The sequence below is a fragment of the Pelecanus crispus genome, chromosome 4, assembly GCF_030463565.1.
Source record: "Pelecanus crispus isolate bPelCri1 chromosome 4, bPelCri1.pri, whole genome shotgun sequence".
In the NCBI taxonomy this organism is placed as follows: domain Eukaryota; kingdom Metazoa; phylum Chordata; class Aves; order Pelecaniformes; family Pelecanidae; genus Pelecanus; species Pelecanus crispus.
Window position 1 is genome coordinate 60,115,540 of NC_134646.1, and position 19,150 is coordinate 60,134,689.

The window sequence follows — 19,150 nt, forward strand, 5'->3', positions numbered from 1 at the left end:
TAATCAGAGGTGATAGACAAAAGGAATTTTTGTCTTGTTTTCTTCTCTTTGATAAATTTTGTTATTTCAAGGAAAGATTTGCATTTCTGTTAATTTTGGTTTCGTTTCTTCAGCATGTTTTAAGCAGCAGGTTAACCGCTTAGAAAAAATGCATCTGTGAACTATGGGAGTGGCATTAGCTAAGAGAATTTGCAGTGCATCACGTGCAGTGAAGCAGATGGACTCTACGGATGAGTTAACAGTGACTCATGAAATTGTCTTAAATAATGGATTTTTTTTTTTCCCCCTAAATAGCTTAAAACCCCATATGTTTTGGGGAGGAGAGCTCCAACAGCTACTCTTGCAGAGCGTGGGGTATTCGGTAAGGTCTACAGAGCAGCAGCTCTAGCCTTGCCGAGGGGTAAGCATCCTTCTTGCATGTTTAACTCATGCTACACTTTATAACAAAGATGAACAAGGAAACAGACCCCCGCAAAAATACTAATCCCACACCATACTGTGAGAAGAGTCACAGTCCACCCTGCACTTTCTATCTCTGTTTTGGGCTCTTATTGCCTGCAAAACTTGAGCGGCTTCCAGTTTAGTCATTTCCCCTTATCAGGGAATTCAGATGAAATTACATTCCTACCGGAGGCTTTTAGAGGTATATAGGAGTCCTGTTTGCCTTTACAGGAGATGTATTTTTCTGGCATGTTTTCTTTTTTTTTCCAGCCAGTTGGTGGTCATCTGCTCAATTCCAGTGTCCACAACCCCTTCAGATTTTCACTGCAGATGTGTCTCTGAAAATGAGAATTTTGTCATCTTGCTCCCCAGTTACCCAACCTTTTCTCAGGAGAGCAGAGACAAGGTGGGGAGAAAAGCAGGGCGAGCCCCCTCTCCACAAAGCTTATTAAGTACTTAACCAGCTTCCCATTATCAGGAAGGGGGGATCCATCTGAGACCAAATCTTTGCTAAGTTGGGCAGCAAGAACTGTACCTAAAGCTAATGTTCTAAAAAAACTGGTAGCTGCCTGTTTTTAACTATCCCCCAGAAGAGTTGTCTGGATAAGGATCAATACTCGGGAGATGAGCAAGCTACTGCTTACCTGTGCCTACAGCCTCCAACAGCTACCAGCACCTGGCTGTGTTCACTGATGATCTCTGCACCAAAACACTTGCTAAAGAGAGAAAACAAACAACAAAACAAAGGGGGCAGCTGGACCCCCGAGCAAGGGCACAGAGGAAGAAACAGAGCCCTCATCCTGCCCAGCTGCAATGGGGGAAAGGGGAGGGATAGATGCATCGCACCTGGATGGGGTGCGGAGGAGGCACGGAGCTCTCCTGGGGGACCTGGCACACATCCCCTTTTGCATGGGGTATTCTCTGCCCCAATGTCTAAGCTTCAGCCATTGCAGCCCCCTCCTCTCCCACACGACCCCCTATTTCTTCCGTACGTCCCTAGCTTCAGCCCACTGCTCGGCAAGCTGTCCTCTTCTAGGGCACGCCGAGGCCCTGTTAGCAGGGTGGTCTCCTTTGGGGGTCTCCTGGCAGCCTTTGCTACCGAGGTGCTGGTGAGGTGAGCAGGTGACACAACTCCCCTTTTAAAGGTTTGTGGAATTATTTTGGCATTAAATCAGTGCCGGTGGAGTGCACCCCCACCAGTGCCCTTTTAGGATCATAAATGGCTCTGGTTAGGTCAGAGCTGCCAGGTCACATTCACCAGAAAGTAATAATGAAAAAACCATACAAGGATTTCCACCATTTTACTTGGCTCATAAGGGTCACAATCATCCAAACTGTACTTGTCAGGGTGCCCAGCAACCTTGGCGCAGAGCTGCTGAAGCAGAAATAGCTGCCCGACCGCCTCCAAATCCAGCCTCAGAGCAACCTCCAGCGGCAGCGAGCTGCTCCGGCAGACACGACACTGCTGCTCGCCCCGGGGAACCCCAGTGCACCTCTTCCACCACAGAGCAACGCTGGCCCTCTGTCCAGAGACGTACATGCAGAAATAACGTAAGACCACTACCACTTCCATTAAGGCACCGGGATAAAAATCTGCTTTCAAAAAATTAAATTGTCAGTACTTCCCCTTGACTCATCTAACAGCCAAGATGCGCTTCTGGCACAAAACCAAACCTGTCATCCACCGAAGACCCAATTAAAAAGAAAAAAAAAAGGCACAGTTATTAGTTTAAAATTTTGTGTGAACTTTTTGCTGGTGACTGGGGAAGCCACATGCTCGTTGCGATTCAAGAATCAGCGATACTGCAGCACATGTGTTACTAAGCACAAACCGAAGGATCTTTGCTATGTGGAAATGGAATTAACCAAGCACATATTTAGCTTTGCAGTACATAAAGTGCTTTATTGAGTCAAAGTCTGAACCACAATCCACCAACATCAATGAAAGATCTTCTGAGGACTTTGGGTTGACTCACGGAAAGCCATCTCTGCTCGTCTGTTACGATGACAGCCACATGTGCTCCTGGAAAAACAGCTTACAGCAGCAATCCACAGGGTATCGTCCCATCCCATGTAGGTCTTTTTTATTGTCTCATCTCACATACTAAGTTTTGTGGAATATAGCTTGGTTCAGCCTACCCCAATCAAGCAGCAGCTTTTACCAGTGGGATGTACACACTCTGCAATCCAGTTTCACAGGCACATCGCATGCAATAGGAGGAATTAGTTATAATAAGCAAAATCAACACCACGAAAGGTAATCAACATTTTATTTATAAACATACATTTACTATAAAAGCTGTTGCATTTTAGACAAGTTTTCCTAATTTCCAGAGGCATTTTAGAATAAATAAAGGAAAGATTAGCATAATTGGTACTCAACATTAGCCCCAGCTAGGACAGCAATCCTTGCCCTTGAATGGACATGCAGATAAGGATGGTCCCCTTCTGGTTCACCAACCTTTAGGACATTCACCAAGAACTACAGATGTACTGCATCAGTAACACTACATAGCAAGAGTAAGGAAAAAATACACCATGGAAAATGGGGTTGTGAAATACAGATGGGTTATGACATCTGTTCGGGTTCTCTGAAGTAGTAAGAGGCTAAATAAATTCTGAAACATCTAAAACCCATTACATACATTGTACTTGCTTAGCAATAATAAATCATTTTTTGCAACAAATACATTTACATTGTAATTCAATTGTAGTAATGCGTTATTTTTTTCTGTGCTCAAAGTTCCTGATAAGAAATGTATCATATTTATGTGCTTAAACTGAAGGGGAAAAAAAAAAAAAGAGAAAAGAAAAAGGACAAAAAAAGGATCTTAGCCTGAATGAATTTGTCATGTAAGACTCCAAAGGAAATATAAAACCAAACATAAGCAGTTGGCAAGTACAATTCGGAAAACTGTTGAAAATTATTCTGGGCTGGTGAATAGATGTTCACGGGGGTGAAAAAATCGTCGTCTGAGAAAGCCGCTTCATTTTGCTGTACATACAATCAAACTTGCCTAAAACATGCATATAAGAAACTAACTGATAGACACTGGGATCAATTTCTAAGCAGCTTCAGAGATCCAGTGGTGTGTCTGCAGCGCGATGCATACCCCCACCCCAGCCCTTGCCCATGCATTTTAGTCCCAACCACTACCCCTACGCGAATGAGAAGCAGATCTGAGCTCTGTGACAACCAACCCCTTTTATACACTTGGGGACTGATTTGCACTTCTAAACTCTATCACATGGGCGAAGCAGTGGTAGTGACTCATACCAAATAGATGCACAAGCATGCACGGTCTTGTTTAAAAATCACGCCCAGACATCATATATTCACATATCCTTAATGCAGCGCATGGAATTACACAGATGTACAAAGTCGGTTGTAAAAAGGTGCTTCTTGAATTTCCATCTTGCGCATTATTTGCTGGAAAAAGTTATGATGACCACATGCAAAGTGTAAGCATCCTGGTTATCAAAACCCTTTAACAGTAAATCATGCAGATGGTTAATCAAAATATTGGACATCACTTTTATTTCCAAAACATTTTTCTGATTTTTTTTTTTTCTTTAAAAATACTCCCCAGGTGAAGTCCACAAAGGACTTCAGCTTTTTGGATTTATTGCATCCATAAGTCATCGCTGACTGTGTGCAACAGCTTTGCATTTTCTAAGGCACAATTTTAAGGAAGTAACATGTAACTTTCCAGCAGATAGTCACAATGTCCTCCAATGATAACATCGTACACGGGTTTTCAATGACACGCAGTTTTGCATGGGTACGCAACTCACATGCAAGCAACTGTCTAGTGTTTAAATAAATAGCTGCTAGCTATCGAACAACTCAAAATTATTGCTTCCCTAATAACCACTTCATTTCCATTTACCAACACATCAAAAGACAATGGATATGCACATAGATAAAATAAATCTCTATTAATTTTGTTTTATCACGGTTTTAAGGCAAAATAAGTAGATTTTTTTCCTCCATTTTAAGTTGCACCGTGAACTGCTAAAATGGGATATTTCCAATAACTGTTTATCAAAAAGTGCTAGGATATTTTACAATTGCAACACATCCCCTAACCTTGTCTGTGTATTGTAGATAAAGTGACGCAGCTCTGACCCCTGTTTCAACGAGCTGCTGGATCACTTTAGTAAGGAGCACATGCTTAATCAAAAAGCACAAAGGAAAACTGGCCCGAACACAGGCAAGTTAAAGTCTTTTGCCTACTGCTGCTAGCTTCCTCCCTGCCCACCTTCCGCACTCCCAGGTCTTGCTGACTTTATTAGGGTGGTGTATGGAGGAACACAGGCTCAAGGCTGTTTAATTCCCTGCTCTGGAGGGCACCCAAACCACGTGTTTCTCCGCATGAGATCTCAATCAACTGCAATGTTTGCAAGTGAACGCGCAGATCTCAGACCATCAATGGGCAAGTTACACGCCGAAGAGAAAAGCTTTGCCCTAGCATCAAACCGCAGCTTGGAGACTCACGATTCAGCTGTGTCCGCCCACGCAGCCGCCTCGCCCCCACATCACCTTCATCAGGTTTAATAACAACACAGGCTGCTGAACTTAGTAAGAAGGATTGCTCCTAATGGGAATCTTGCCATCGTTAACGGTATACAGTCTTTAGGTTTAATGAAGAAATCTTTATTGGAGAGAATATTAAGCTATAATCATGAACATTACTTGAGGTACACAAACAACATATCCTATCACTAAAGGTGCAATAATTTATTTGTATAACTCCTACCCTCCACTGAAGGTAATATAAACACAAAATGCTTCAGAATTACAGGATGTATTATCAAACTAGTCTCTGTATAAAAAAAGTTATAGCTTCAGTTATAACAGAGAAGTCATGCTGTGATGTTTAGTTTTTCAAATGCACAGATTAGATACTATCTTAAAATTACTTCTCAGCTCAAGTTGGCATATTCTATAAAGGTTCTGTAAACTTAAACTTTTTAATTCCTAGAAATATTAAAACAAAACAGCTTTATTGCATGTTTATTTTCTTATTACTTTCAAAAGAACAAGGTAACAGACTGGAAATCTTAAACATACCTGAAAGGTGGGATTTTTTTTTTAATAGTACTTAGGCTTTGCCTTCCCAAACATGGTCATACATATTTTGCAAATTTCTTAAGAAAGGGAAAAACCAACATATTGCATTTAAAGGAGCAGGTGCAGCGTTTTTATGAGTTTTTCAAAATGAGATGAGAGCCATGATGTCCATGGATTCAAGCTCTTACAAGTGATTGTCTGGAGGCAGCCGATACATATGAGAAGAGAGTTCCTTCTTGAAGGTTATTAGGACTGAAAATCATGTCACAATGTAGTTGGCTGTCCAGCCGCTGGATAAAACAAAATGACACCAAGTCATTAGTTGACAAGTTTTAACAAACATACATAGGCTTTTCCTCATCTTATCTCTACAGTTCAAGCAACTGCATCTGGAAATATGTATCATTTGTGCCCTGCTTCTCTTTCTTCCTGCAAAGCTGGGGCACTAACTGCAAAGAAGGATGCAGCATAACTCCAGTGGAAATGTATTTTGCCGTGCCACATGGACAAATGCATTCTGCATGCAGTTCTATTTCATTTTACTCCCAAAGTACTTGTGGGTATATTTACTTTCAGGCTTTGCAATGGCAAAACAGTAAAGCAAAGGACTGATGAGTTATCTGTAGCCGTGCCTGGTTTGTGTTACGTGGTAGTACAGAGCCCTTGTGTTATTTGGCCATACAAGGAATCTCATGAATTTACTTCTTGCCTTTGACTTCGACACTAACAAACCTATAACTATCCCCTGTGTTTGACATTGAATACCAAGTTCCCTTCTTTGTGAGGTTTTGTTGTAGAGAAATAACCTATCAATAAAACACCATCCACTTTTATTTGAAAAATCCGAAATATTTTGGACCCTGGACCACTACATAATCTTTAATGCTTTTCTCTCTTAAAGTTTTTGATAATTTATTTTGAAACAGAATCACCCACAGTTTCAAATAAGCTTCTGGCAGCCAAAATATTTCAACGAGATGCCCATAAGCATCTCAAAACAATACTATTAATTCTGGGTTGGCCAGAGACAGTCAGTTGTGCGCACTGCTGTGCAGGTTTTCAGATGTAGCCGTCGGGGAGGAATGCACGAGCTGTGCAATCAGGCAACTGATTTTATATTTAGCATCAGACTTCCCAGAACTGAAAGGCAAAACGCTAACATTGCATCAGTTTGTTCTTCATTTCAGATGTGGAGTCCGTCAAATTCTAGTTAAAAATGAGCAACTAACCATATTTGCAGTTCTATCAAAATGAGTCCCTTTGAAGCTGTCAGCAAGAGCCCGTGTAACTTAAATTCAACTAACTCATATTTTGAGATTTTGCATGAGGACTGGACACAGCAGGAAAAGGCAATTTGTAGGAAAAAAGACAAACCTTTGCCGTTATTATTCTTCAGGAACTATACATTTCCTCAAAACCTATTCCCTCTGTCATGGACCTGGTTACTGTTGTGCTAGGTATGTACAAATGCAAAACCTTACTGCATAAAACACGGTACACAGCTCTGTACTGCTTTTTCTAGCACTGCTGCGGTATAAATGATGATGGAGGGGGTGATTTCTACAGTATATAAGCTGATAAATAATTTATTTGAGCCTTCATCTGTCCTTAAGGGACCTCAATTTTTATTTAAGCAAAACAGATTAAGAAGAAAAGGAAAATATTACTTTTATCACCTTCCTCTCTTTTTTGTGTAAAGATGGATGTGCAAATGTGCGTTTTAAGGGTCAGGACCTCATCCACATGAGGAAGGTTTATAGTATCAACCCTGAAGGGGAAAAGCTATTTCTGAATGTGTCAGGTTAAATAAATAATAATAAAAAGTTGCTAACATTTCTTAGCAGAATTTAAAAAAATATCACCAAACAAACGGTTATACAATAGCACCCTCTAGCTCTGCCGATGGGGAAATATCTCTCCTGAAACATCAGAGAAAAAAAATACCTATTCTTCTGCTGGCAAAGGTAGGTAGGTACCTTTCCTACTCCTGGATTTCTACAGCCACTGTTTGTGAGAGAGAAGGGAAAAAGTAAGTGAAAAGAGCTCTGTATCTCCACTTATCAGTTAGGAGTGTAGGCAGTGACTATACTGAACAGTAACATGTATCAGGAAGGCAACAATTACACCCATGGTTTTTTTCTGTGTCTTACTGTTTTCCACAAAGCAGAAAGCCAGCATGAGCACTGCTCATCCCATATCACTGGTGACATCGGGGTGAAGCTGAAATGCTCTAGCAATTTGGTATCAGTCACTGAAATCCAGGACTAGGAAGGACATTCAAGTGACCTGCTCTAAGGCAGAAAAATGCATCAAGTATTTTTCTGACAGACATGTAATTGTCTGGCTCATTCTTCAAAACTTGCAGCAAGCAACACATTAGCACACATCTGGGGATACCACCACAAGGATTCATTATGAGTTACAGAATGTTCCTGATATTTTCCTTGACCATTTTGTCTGCAAATGGAGGCCTGGAGACATAAGAAACGGGAACTTCTCCAAACAAGGCTCAGGGTCCTAGACCTAGTAGAAGTATCTACATCGTCTCATGTGATGTGACAGATCCAAGCCTTCAGGATATGCAATGTGTATGCACAGTGTAGGAGTTTATATTTATGCACAAAACCAGCCTTTAAGTCTAATATTGCTGAGCAGAGATCCTCTGGGCAAGGTTTAATGGGCTTGGAAACCTTTTTCGACACAAGAGGATGATTAAAATAGCATGGGAAGGCTCCCCTTCCCATGGCAAAGCTCTGCCTGAGTGGCAAAGCCATTTGGGCATGTCGTGGTTTAGCCCCAGCCAGCAACTAAGCACCACGCAGCCGCTCGCTCACTCCCCCTACCCCGGTGGGATGGGGGAGAGAATCGGAGGAGTAAGAGGGAGAAATACTCCTGGGTTGAGATAAGAACAGTTTAATAATTGAAATAAAGTAAAATAGTAATGATAATAATAACAATATAATAATGATGATAATAATAATATACAAAGCAAGTGATGCACAATGCAATTGCTCACCACCTGCTGACCGATACCCAGACAGCTCCCGAGCAGCGATCGCTGCTCCCCGGCCAACCCCCCCCAGTTTATATACTGAACATGACGTCATATGGTATGGAATAGCCCTTTGGGCAGTTTGGATCAACTATTCTGGCTGTGCCCCCTCCCAGCTTCTTGTGTGCCTGGCAGAGCATGGGAAGCTGAAAAGTCCTTGACTAACATAAGCAGTACTCAGCAACAACTAAAACATCAGTGTGTTATCAGCATTCTTCTCCTACTAAATCCAAAACTCAGCAGTATGCCTGCTACTAGGAAGAAAATTAACTCTATCCCAGCCCAAACCAGGACAGGGCATAAGGGAGAACACATTTTTTCCAGGAGGAGAAAAACTCATCAGTTAAAATAATGGCGACTACTGTTAGAGTTCACTGTCCTTTGGACAGGATTTGGTACTTACTTCTGGATCGGATATAACAATCGTTGCAGTTAAGAAGACCATTTCTAATCCTGACATCTGTCCCACTTGCTGCGTCTCCTAGCTGCCCCTTGCAAATGCCACACTGTCAATTGAAGAACAGAGAAAGTAAGAGAGACCATGCCCTACTATCTGTCACAACTCTCCCTGAATTTTGACTTTTGTTTCAACAGTTCTTGGAACAGTGAGAAGAAATATAAACCCCAGAACCCAGCCCATACTCCTAGGGAGCACTGCAAATCAGCGAAAGGCTTATTTTAGACCCAACAGTATTTAGGACTGGACTTCAGCCATCTCCACTTATGCAGAAGTGAAGTCTAGTGATTTTAAGGGACATCTGATTTTGATGTTGCATTCTGGAGCCAGCCCACTTGTTCTGGACAAAGCTTAGAGAGGCCAGAGGTTTCGTTTGGGTAAATGTCTAAAACCAAAAAAGGCTTAATGAATGTCTAAAATCGACTGGGCCAAAGATAATAGAAATGGACACTTTCTGAGTTCTCTGGAAAACACTATCTGCAGACACTCAAGAACAGTCATGAAGTATTTTTGTTGAGAGCTCTGATGAAAGGCTGAAGACACCACCCATTCCATAGTCAAAGCTTTCCAACCATGGCTCAGACCAAAGATGGCTCTGGGACTGACCGGGTTTTTGAAAAAAAATCACAGGGTAACTAATTTTATATTTAAATCAATGAGTACAACTGGGAAATTATATGATACTTCCCTTTGTAAGTGAGGAAGCTAAATTTGCTTGCTAAATCACAGATTTTAATTAACAATTAGCATGTCTGACAACAAAATAACACATTAGCTGCATTACTTCCACTACACCTACAAACACACACACACACAAATAAACAACATAACAAACGTGAATCCTTTGGTCCTCTAATTTTCAGTTTCACATCTACAGCCCTCAACATACTCTCTCCTCACACTGTGCATGACTTGAGATTTTTCTTAACATAGCAAGAGACATACCCTGAAGCACTGAATATGGAAATAAAGACCAAGTGTTTCAATAATCATGGCAGCTCCTTTTCCAAGAGGAAGCCCACAGGTAGAACAGAGCTTCTTTCCGCTGACAGACCTAGGAGACAAACATGACTTTAAGAAAACAGAACAGCAACTGATGCTAAAACATAGCCAAATGTTTACACAGGCTTCTGGAGAGGGACAAGATGGGAGGAAGGAGCGTTGGGGAGTGTCACATAAATACACATTGACTCTTCAACTATGTTGCTGATCAGCCTGCATGTCTGCCTCGCAGACAAGCAAGCAGAGGACTTAAAATGCTTGAACGCACAGCAGCTCGGATCCCTTTCCCTGCCAGTCTGTTGTACTAGATCAAGGGAGATGCAAGCCTCTTAACACAGACCCAGATGGCAGGGAACCATGCCTGTGGATTACCTAGACCCAGTCAAAGCCACAGCAATCAAAGCAGATATTCACACAAATTACCCGAGTCAGACTCTCAGCCTGGAAATTTTTCAATTTGTTTGCAAATGGGTTTGCTTACTGCAAGTCAGAAGGCAGGGATGCTGCTCTTACACCCGAATAAGCTGGCAAAGTCAACAGTAGCAGTGTAAATGCAGTAGCACAGACCAGGCATCAGGCACTTGCTAACTAATTTTAGTTTATGCTGCTGCAGCTACATGCCTGTTAGTACTCCAACTAGTTAAAGCTGAAATCAGATCTCCATCTGCAATGCAAAAATACTTCAACTCTCTCCTTAAGCTTCACTCCTGTCTAGACCTTTCTAGTAAATCAGCTGTTTGATGACAGCTGGGTGAGGGATCAGAGCCCAAGGAATAGCTGGTACCCTTTTTCATAATGGTTTTAATGGCAGTGCAGGTGCACGCTTCTATGTGTTTCACGCTCTTCCCTTCTCACCTGTCTGCCAGCCTGCCAGAACTGATGTTTGTCTAGTGAGATGAACTTGAGACCAAAATGGATCCCACCATGTGCACCGACAGCACAGGCACATCACTGTCTTGTTGATTCATTCTCATTATTCCTTTTAGAATAACTTCCCTGGTTTCTTCTCCTCCCCTACAACCTTAAGCCTTCTGCTCACATCCCTCTACGTTATTGTTGAGTTTGTTTTCACTTCTTCTCCACTATCAGAGTTATTACAAGGACAAGTTGAAGTGTTGGATCAAAGAATAAAGTGCTTTGGGCAATTTTTAAAAAGATTTCTAATCTTTTAGTGGAACAATGAATTACATACCATCCATTGTTTCCAAAACTAAGATTTATTTCAAGAAAAGATCTTGGGAAAGGGTCTCAGATCAGGATACAGCTGCTAAATAATATGATGTTGTTATCATGGCTAGCTACACGTAGCAAGAAATGTTCTGCAATCCCACCAAAGCTGCAGTTACAATTAGAAAAAAACCAGAAGAAATTGTTCACATAAAAAATCCTAATAGTTTCACATCAATGCAAATGGCATTGGAAGGAGGGCTTTGCTATCAAACGTGAAGAAAAATGTTATTTAAATAGAACAAAAACTTGCTATGTTTTCTGTGTTGTATTACTTTACCCTATTTAATAAGCCAACTCATTTTAATACATCCCAAATTATCAGTGATTCTATCGGGCTACGGTTAACATTTATTTAGAGTTGGTACACATACCTCACTAAAAGCTGCACAGCTCATTGCCTGAGAGAATCGCACCTCCAGGAGATTAGAACAAATGCAGAAAAATTAAAAAAAAGCCAGCAAAAAAGCAAAATGTGTTTCAAGTTGGAAATTAAGGGAAGGATTTATTTTTAAATCGGCAAGTGTTGAAATGTCAGTCGGTAACAACATCTAGAGCATACCTGGCTCCTGAGCGGGTGACTATTCACAGTGAAGACAACATCCTTCAGCTTAAGTGCTCTGAACTCACGCTTTACTGCTTACTTTGACTGGGGCTTATATTGTCCCATTCCAATTTCACTGAAATTTCAATGATCAAGCAGAGTCCTACAGCTGCCTTCTGAACTGTGTTATTTGAAAACATAAAAATACCGCTGAAGTAGGCAAAAAATACTGGAGAGGGAGTTATGCATTTGTGCCATGCACGGTTATGAATCGCAACATTTAGAAGAATCAGTAGTGCATCCACATAATACTAATGTGATTTACACTGCGCCAGTTCACCAGTGACTACAAGATGTATGCGGTCTGCAAAATTCCTTATTGACCTTTTATACCTGTTGGGTGACTGACTCTGAGCAGCAGGAGAGCAGGGAGATGATGGCCCAGATTGGAAGTTCTCATGATAGCCTGCCCTAAAATACAGGAGAGAAAATGCATTACTACAGCTGAAGAACAACTAAACCAGAGGTTTTGTACCGAGAAATGCCAGCTGATGGATTTCAGGATTCCCAGCTCTAAAGATTTTATCTAAGGAAAACAAGGTATAAATTTGCTGTCCACTGCCATTTTGATACAATGAGAAATAGCACACATTTTTTGGTTCTGAGTCTTGGTCTCCTTCCTATTGCTCAATCAGATAACTCACAAGGTAATCAGCCATGTGCAGGCTCCTACCTACCTTCCAACCCAACGCAGCTCACACCGTGACGAAGGAGGGTTAAGCCAAGGCACACCACCTTGTACTCTCTGCTCCCCAGGGGATGTGCACAGAAGCACACTGATAGAGCAGATGTGGCATTGTTGATGGAGGGTCTGTGCTCTTACTGAGTAAAAAGGAAGCTACCAAGACTGAAAAGTGGTTTATTCTTATTTGTGTCCATTCTACCCTGCAAGAATTTGGTGAGAAAAACCATGGATGTTTTTTCTTATCAGAAATCATAGGATCGATTCAACCTCTCACTGCTTAAAGCTGTTTACAGATTAAATAACAATTTTCTCAAACATACACAAGCAGTTTGTTATGAGGAATAGGCAATCAAACCTCAATCTACATTAGTTTTGACTGGGCACAAGCTTCATAGAGGTAACACATATCTTGCGGGAGACTGTTCATATATATGCTAATGAAAACAGGTGTTCCTTTCTCATTACTGAGATACACTTTTTGCAAATATTAGGTAAAGATATCCCTTGTTTACTGAAAGAACTGGTGTTACTTTTTAGTAACGCTCACTCAAAAACACAAGGCAAAGCATCAGAGAAGAAAAAAAATATCACCAAATTTATAGCAGAAAGAAAATACTAATCTCCATATATCTTCTTTCAAAAGCTATAATCCTTAAAGAACTAGAAAGTAGCAACCAATGTGTGTTTAGAAGCTGGGCAATGAAGCTCTCATATCTACTTCAAAGAGGCAGACTTGTCCTGACATTCCCATAAATGTTTCTTTTCTTTATGAACTTTTTCTTTAAAAGCTATAAATGTTTGTCTTAGGGACTTAAAACAAATGAAGCACATGAACAGTTATGCAGATGAGTGTTTAAAGACCTAAGGAGGAAGAAGACACAGAATGGCTAGCAGGAGGTGTCCTCCCCAATGAAACTAGTTACTGGGGTACCTGCAATGAGGAACAAAGTGGATAAACGTTAGCAGTCTTGATGGGAAAGCCAGGAATCAAAGGTGTCTGCACAGTGCAGGACTACCCATGAAACTTAACCGATAAAGAATGCTGAGTAGGAATATAAGGGAGAACAGAGTGAGCAGGATTTCTCAACCTCTGCAATAATCTTTATTTTACGTTCTCACCTCCTCGTTTCTCCTGTGGAGCTCGGCTGTTGTCCTGCACTCTGGCCCAGGAATGGTCTCTGCCGATTGTCCTCTGCACGATGTGGGGACTGCTTTGTCAGCAACTGCTGATTCCAGGAGACGTCTACAGTGGGAGGTTGAGAAATCTCAATACTTGTGATAAAATGCTTTTGTCAATACTTACAGACCAGCATAGCTTGTAGGCACACCATAAAGGAGACATGATATACACTGTTACTTAAAAATAAGTTCTCAGAAAACCCACACAAAGTCAGAGACAGGCTCTGCTACACCAGAAGACCTCTGTGTGACAACATCCCCTTACATTACCTTCACATACACATGACCTACCCTGCTGCTGAATCTTAGTTTCTGAAGGGGGAAAGGGAGAGGTCAAACAGTTGTCCACAAACAGCATTTGGGAAAATAAAGTATTTCTGTCCTAAGGAAGGAAGCACCAGAGAGACAGAAACTTCCCGTGATGCCTGGGGATCCAAACTTCTCAATAGCAAGAGTTAAGAGGAAGGTGGTGTAGTCACTGCTCTCCATAAACCTACTGATAAACAGATTTCTTCCCTTGTGTCGTGGTTTAGCCCCAGCCAGCAACTAAGCACCACGCAGCCGCTCGCTCACTCCCCCTACCCCGATGGGATGGGGGAGAGAATTGGAGGAGTAAGAGTGAGAAACACTCCTGGGCTGAGATAAGAACAATTTAATAATTGAAATAAAGTAAAATAGTAATGCTAATAGTAACAGTATAATAATGATAATAATAATAATGATACACGAAGCAAGTGATGCACAATGCAATTGCTCACCACCCGCCGACCGATACCCAGACAGTTCCCGAGCAGCGATCGCTGCTCCCCGGCCAACCCCCCCCAGTTTATATACTGAGCATGACGTCATATGGTATGGAATAGCCCTTTGGTCAGTTTGGATCAACTATTCTGGCTGTGCCCCCTCCCAGTTTCTTGTGCGCCTGGCAGAGCATGGGAAGCTGAAAAAGTCCTTGACTAGCATAAGCAGTACTCAGCAACAACTACAAACATCAGCCTGTTATCAACATTCTTCTCCTACTAAATCCAAAACACAGCACTATGCCTGCTGTTAGGAAGAAAATTAACTCTATCCCAGCCGAAACCAGGACACCTTGCAATTTCCTTCCGCGTTTCAGATGGTTGCACAATGCTCAGTGACAATAACAGCCTCCCAGCAATAAGCAATGACCTGTGATGCCCAGGCAGCCGACCATCCCATCTTTGAGACAGAGCACACTACTTGGGATCCTTCCAGATGAATTTTGTGACTTGCAGGCTGGGGAGGGCCTTACCCTGTTGTGCACCAACCAGCTAGTTTAGAGGAGAAGAAAAACTTCACTGGAGCCTACGAAAGGCCCATTACCTATTTTTGATACCAAGACAAAAAAAAATCCTAGTCCTGACTATTTAGGGACTTAAGGAGAGAGCAAGGATGTATTAAGGGGCAAGAAAGAAGCTGTCAGAATATTTGTAGGGGACCAAGTTGTTGAAGAGAACCTAGGCAAAAGCCTGATTAGCAGAAGTTGTTAAAAATTGTCAAATCTTTGAAGTTTGTTTAATCACTGCTACAAATCCACAAGGATGGATTGCTGGGCAATACCTTCTGTTTTCTTTATTTGAGAAACCTTTATCAAAGCACTAAGAATACAATAAAATTGTGGACAGGGAAAGCAAACCTGCTAAGTTTAACAAACTGAATTTACATTTGGAGCAAGTAATAACACTGAAACCTTTTCTATACATAGACGTTTCATTTTTTAGAATGATCAATTTTGATGCTAGTCTGAAAACAAAAATCTAAAACTCAATTTCAAAATCTTTAGTCCTACTTACTTACTCACCACTGTTCACTTGCATTAGATAATGATGCTAAATTACTGAATTTGCCTTTTTTTTTAGGGTCACCCTATTGACAGTAATGTTTTGGGGAAATTCCTTCATTCAAAAACCATCAGCATTTATGGGAGCTTAAAAAATTTATTAATTTTAAATGCCATCAGACATTTCTAATGACAAAATTGAGGTGTCACTTTAGACTTCGCTTGAAATAGTTACACATCACAGGTAGTGATTTTTACTGGACTGAAATGGACATAAAGAATCTAATTAGCTATCAAAACATGAAAGAAGTGTTGGAAATATGCTCTCTGTATCAAGATAAATCCTATATGTATGTAAGGTTATGCAAAAGATGGAAGATAACTGTGTTTAATAACTACTGTGAACACACAGGCCTATAAATGAGATTCCTACCTGCAGCTGAAATGTTCATCTCTGATGAAAACAAGATTTTAAATTTCACTTTAACATATTTATCTTTGCTAACAGAAAATAACTTTTGAATCTGAGACATTCAAATTTTGAAGATATATGTGTACTGTTATGCAAAATTCTTTGAGTTAGATTTTGAGCCTCTGTATAACCTCTGAGATTTCTATTTGGAAAAGAATACATGCGTATGAAGAGTCTTGACCCTCACCCTGAGTCAACGGCAGATTCAGCCTGGCAGGCGAGCTGCGCTCCATCACCGGCACCTGGTGCTCCTGTTCACCTCCTTTCAAGACACCTGTCTCTGGGTGTCCTGAGAGCGCTTTATTTCCACTGCCAATGAAAATAAGTCACACTGTATAAATAATACCAGGAAAAATGCCACCCAGAATATAATGGCAAAACCAGACTTTTGAATATCAGTCTATTTTTTGCAACAAGATTTTTGTTATTGTGTCAGCAATGACAAAACAATGAGGATAAACTGTCATGAATTAACAAGTCTCCAAACATGCCAAGTCTTCCTACTTCCCTCACACACTGCCACTTTACAGGCACTAAAGATCATTCTGGATTTGTGGAAAATGCCTTCTTTGTCAGAGAAACACCTTTTCTCAGTGTTTTCTATCCAGTGTTCAGCATCATCAGATGCTTCTTGTCTTTGTGAAAGCTGTTATTAGCAGTTGGGCAAAGACCAGGACTTTGAACACCATCTGGCAAGTTTGGGTACGGCACTTCCGAGATAGCCAGGCAATCTCATAAAGATTCTGAGTGAAAATAGCTACTGCTCCTTTATTCCTCCAAATGCCTTGTGAAACTTGTACACAAGACACAGTGCAGTGCCACACAGAAATGTCTGAGCTATCTAAGTTCTGATCTGGTTGACGAGACAGGCTTTCAGCAAAGCCATATACTGAAAAGACAAGCCTTCTGATACGCAAAATTAGCACTGCACATTGCCATATATGCATAAGCCTGTGGCAAGTGAATATTGATCGGGATATATTATACCTATCACCAGGCCACCAGATGCTGATGCTCCAGCGTTAATCATGGGCAGATGTAACATCCCAGAACTCTACAGAACACAAAGCTCCACAGGGCTAAGAAACGCTTAGGCTTGACACATACCTCCTCTTTTCTTGCCAGAGTTCATTATCCTTGCTTTTCGGAGATGGTATACTGTCCTGCTCCCAGAGCAGCTTTTTCTGCCTTGTACCTTCTTTTTGTTTGCTTTCATCTGGAGAGCTGTTTGAATCAGTTGTGTTCTAGAAGACAGCAGAGAGGGAACAAAGAGCTTCCCTTGGACTTGGCGTCAGCACATGCATGAGAAAAGCACAAGCTGCCCCCAGATATACCGTGTTGACACACCTTACTATCATAAAGAACACCTCACATTATACAGTGGAGTCATTTGACCTTGGTAAGGCTAACTTTGGATTTAACAAAGACTTCATCTAAACCAATCAACTAATTGTATTAAATTGAACATGAAACAAAAAAGTGCAGGACTGACCAGTTATGAGATGGTGTTCAGGATGACAAAATAAAACTTGCCACTACATATTTTTGGCAGAAATCCTTGAGTGACTTTGAGAGTCTAGACAGTCTCCCATTGGACCTGGAAAGACTTTGTGAGGGACCTCAGCTTCTTAACTCTGCCAGGAGGCAGAGCATTTCTCACATGCTCTGGGCATTATCAAATGGCAACACCAGAACTACTTCAAAATGGTACTGGAGTGGGTCATACCTGACTGGTGGAGCTTTGATAAGCCATGGCATGAGATCCTTCACTTCTGGGTGCAGGGACTGCCCTGAACATGGCATAAGCAACTCCATCCAGGAAGTTACCACTACACAGCCATGTGGAAAAAGGACCATGGCTGATGCCCCTGCCACAGGGATGAGTGATAAGAGGGGGCAGGAAGGATGAGAGGAGAACCAGATGATACAGTAGTCCTAATCCTGGAGTTGAATGCAAAAAGGCAGATGTTTTCTTTGGTCTGGGTGCTGTAGGCAGGAGAAAATTAAGTCTGGGAATCCCACATTTATTCTATTGATCTCACCTGGGGTGTCATTCTCTGATCTCTGGCAAACACTTATTTAATTAGATGCTAAATGCATCAAGTTAAACATTTTGTGCCGCATAAGCTGAAAGAGTAAAGAGTGAACATTCCTCCATTCGTTTTGCTGCTTTCTAGGAGGGATGGTGGGAGAGAAAAGAAGGAAAAGTGGGGATGCAGGATTAAGTCACATCTCAGATATGCTTACAGCACTGTCTTACACTCCAGATTTTGGATGCAGGGAAATCACTTCAGATTTTGTTGGCTTTGAGAAGGTAGTTAAAACAAATAGAAACAGGTGATTGCTTTTCCACAGCACCAGTTAAAGAAGAGAAGCAGCTGCAAAGAGAGGAAGTATCACCCTCTGCTCTAGCCCAAAACAGGATAGTAGCAGTGTGCTTGGGAGTATGGCTCTTCAGTTGTAAAAATATACAAGCTACAGCACTCCGAGGTATCACCAGCTACGGAAAGGATCCAGGGAACATTCTTACTCTTACTGTTCCCAGTCTTTGTTAGCCTTTAGCAAAGAATGAAACTTTGCACTTCAGATAGTTTTGTCTTTATTCCTTACTAATCCATGAGAAACTCACTGCTGTCTTGTTTCCTTCAGTAGAAGAGGAGGAGGAGAGGAGTTCAGCAGAGTTTGAAGAAACAATGAATGGAACGACAGTATCCTCAATTATCTTACGTTCCTAAAAAAAAAGAGGATCAGGAGAGAGCAGGAGTTAAAAATACAGAATGTCAACTATGAGCTTAAAAAGTAGAATCATGAAGTTTGGCTACACACTTATGGTTAGATGGCTAGGTAAGGTCCTGTGGTACCAGGAATAATGGTAACACCTCAATTTTTAATTTGCGTCAAGGTTTTGCACTCCCTTTCCTTTCACCATTACCATCTTTGGGATGGGATGTCCAAAACTGGAAAGAACATTCCACTTGGGATGGCACCACTGTTTCTCAAAACACCAGTCTATTTAATTTCATATAAAAATATGGTACATGAGAAACTTCTGAAAGTTGAAAAAAAATTTCTTGTTCAGATCACAAGTATGGCCCTCAAGCACAGATGATAAGACATCAATTTACATAATGTACAACTAGTCAAACTGAAAACATG

At 41.2% G+C, this 19,150-nt stretch overlaps 1 protein-coding gene across 1 annotated transcript in view; it reads right to left on the reverse strand.

Annotated features, from left to right (window-relative positions):
- Positions 1-5,779: 5,779 nt before the first annotated feature.
- Positions 5,780-19,150, reverse strand: part of LIMCH1 (LIM and calponin homology domains 1) — a 70,751-nt gene continuing 57,380 nt past the window's right edge. Inside the window, exons 23-30 of the mRNA XM_075709130.1 lie at positions 18,624-18,725; positions 17,102-17,238; positions 16,182-16,303; positions 13,662-13,785; positions 12,182-12,268; positions 9,970-10,078; positions 8,971-9,073; positions 5,780-5,805 (exon numbers count right to left, since the gene is read on the reverse strand). Coding sequence (XP_075565245.1) covers positions 5,780-5,805; positions 8,971-9,073; positions 9,970-10,078; positions 12,182-12,268; positions 13,662-13,785; positions 16,182-16,303; positions 17,102-17,238; positions 18,624-18,725 — 810 coding nt within the window. The remainder of the gene's footprint in view (positions 5,806-8,970; positions 9,074-9,969; positions 10,079-12,181; positions 12,269-13,661; positions 13,786-16,181; positions 16,304-17,101; positions 17,239-18,623; positions 18,726-19,150) is intronic.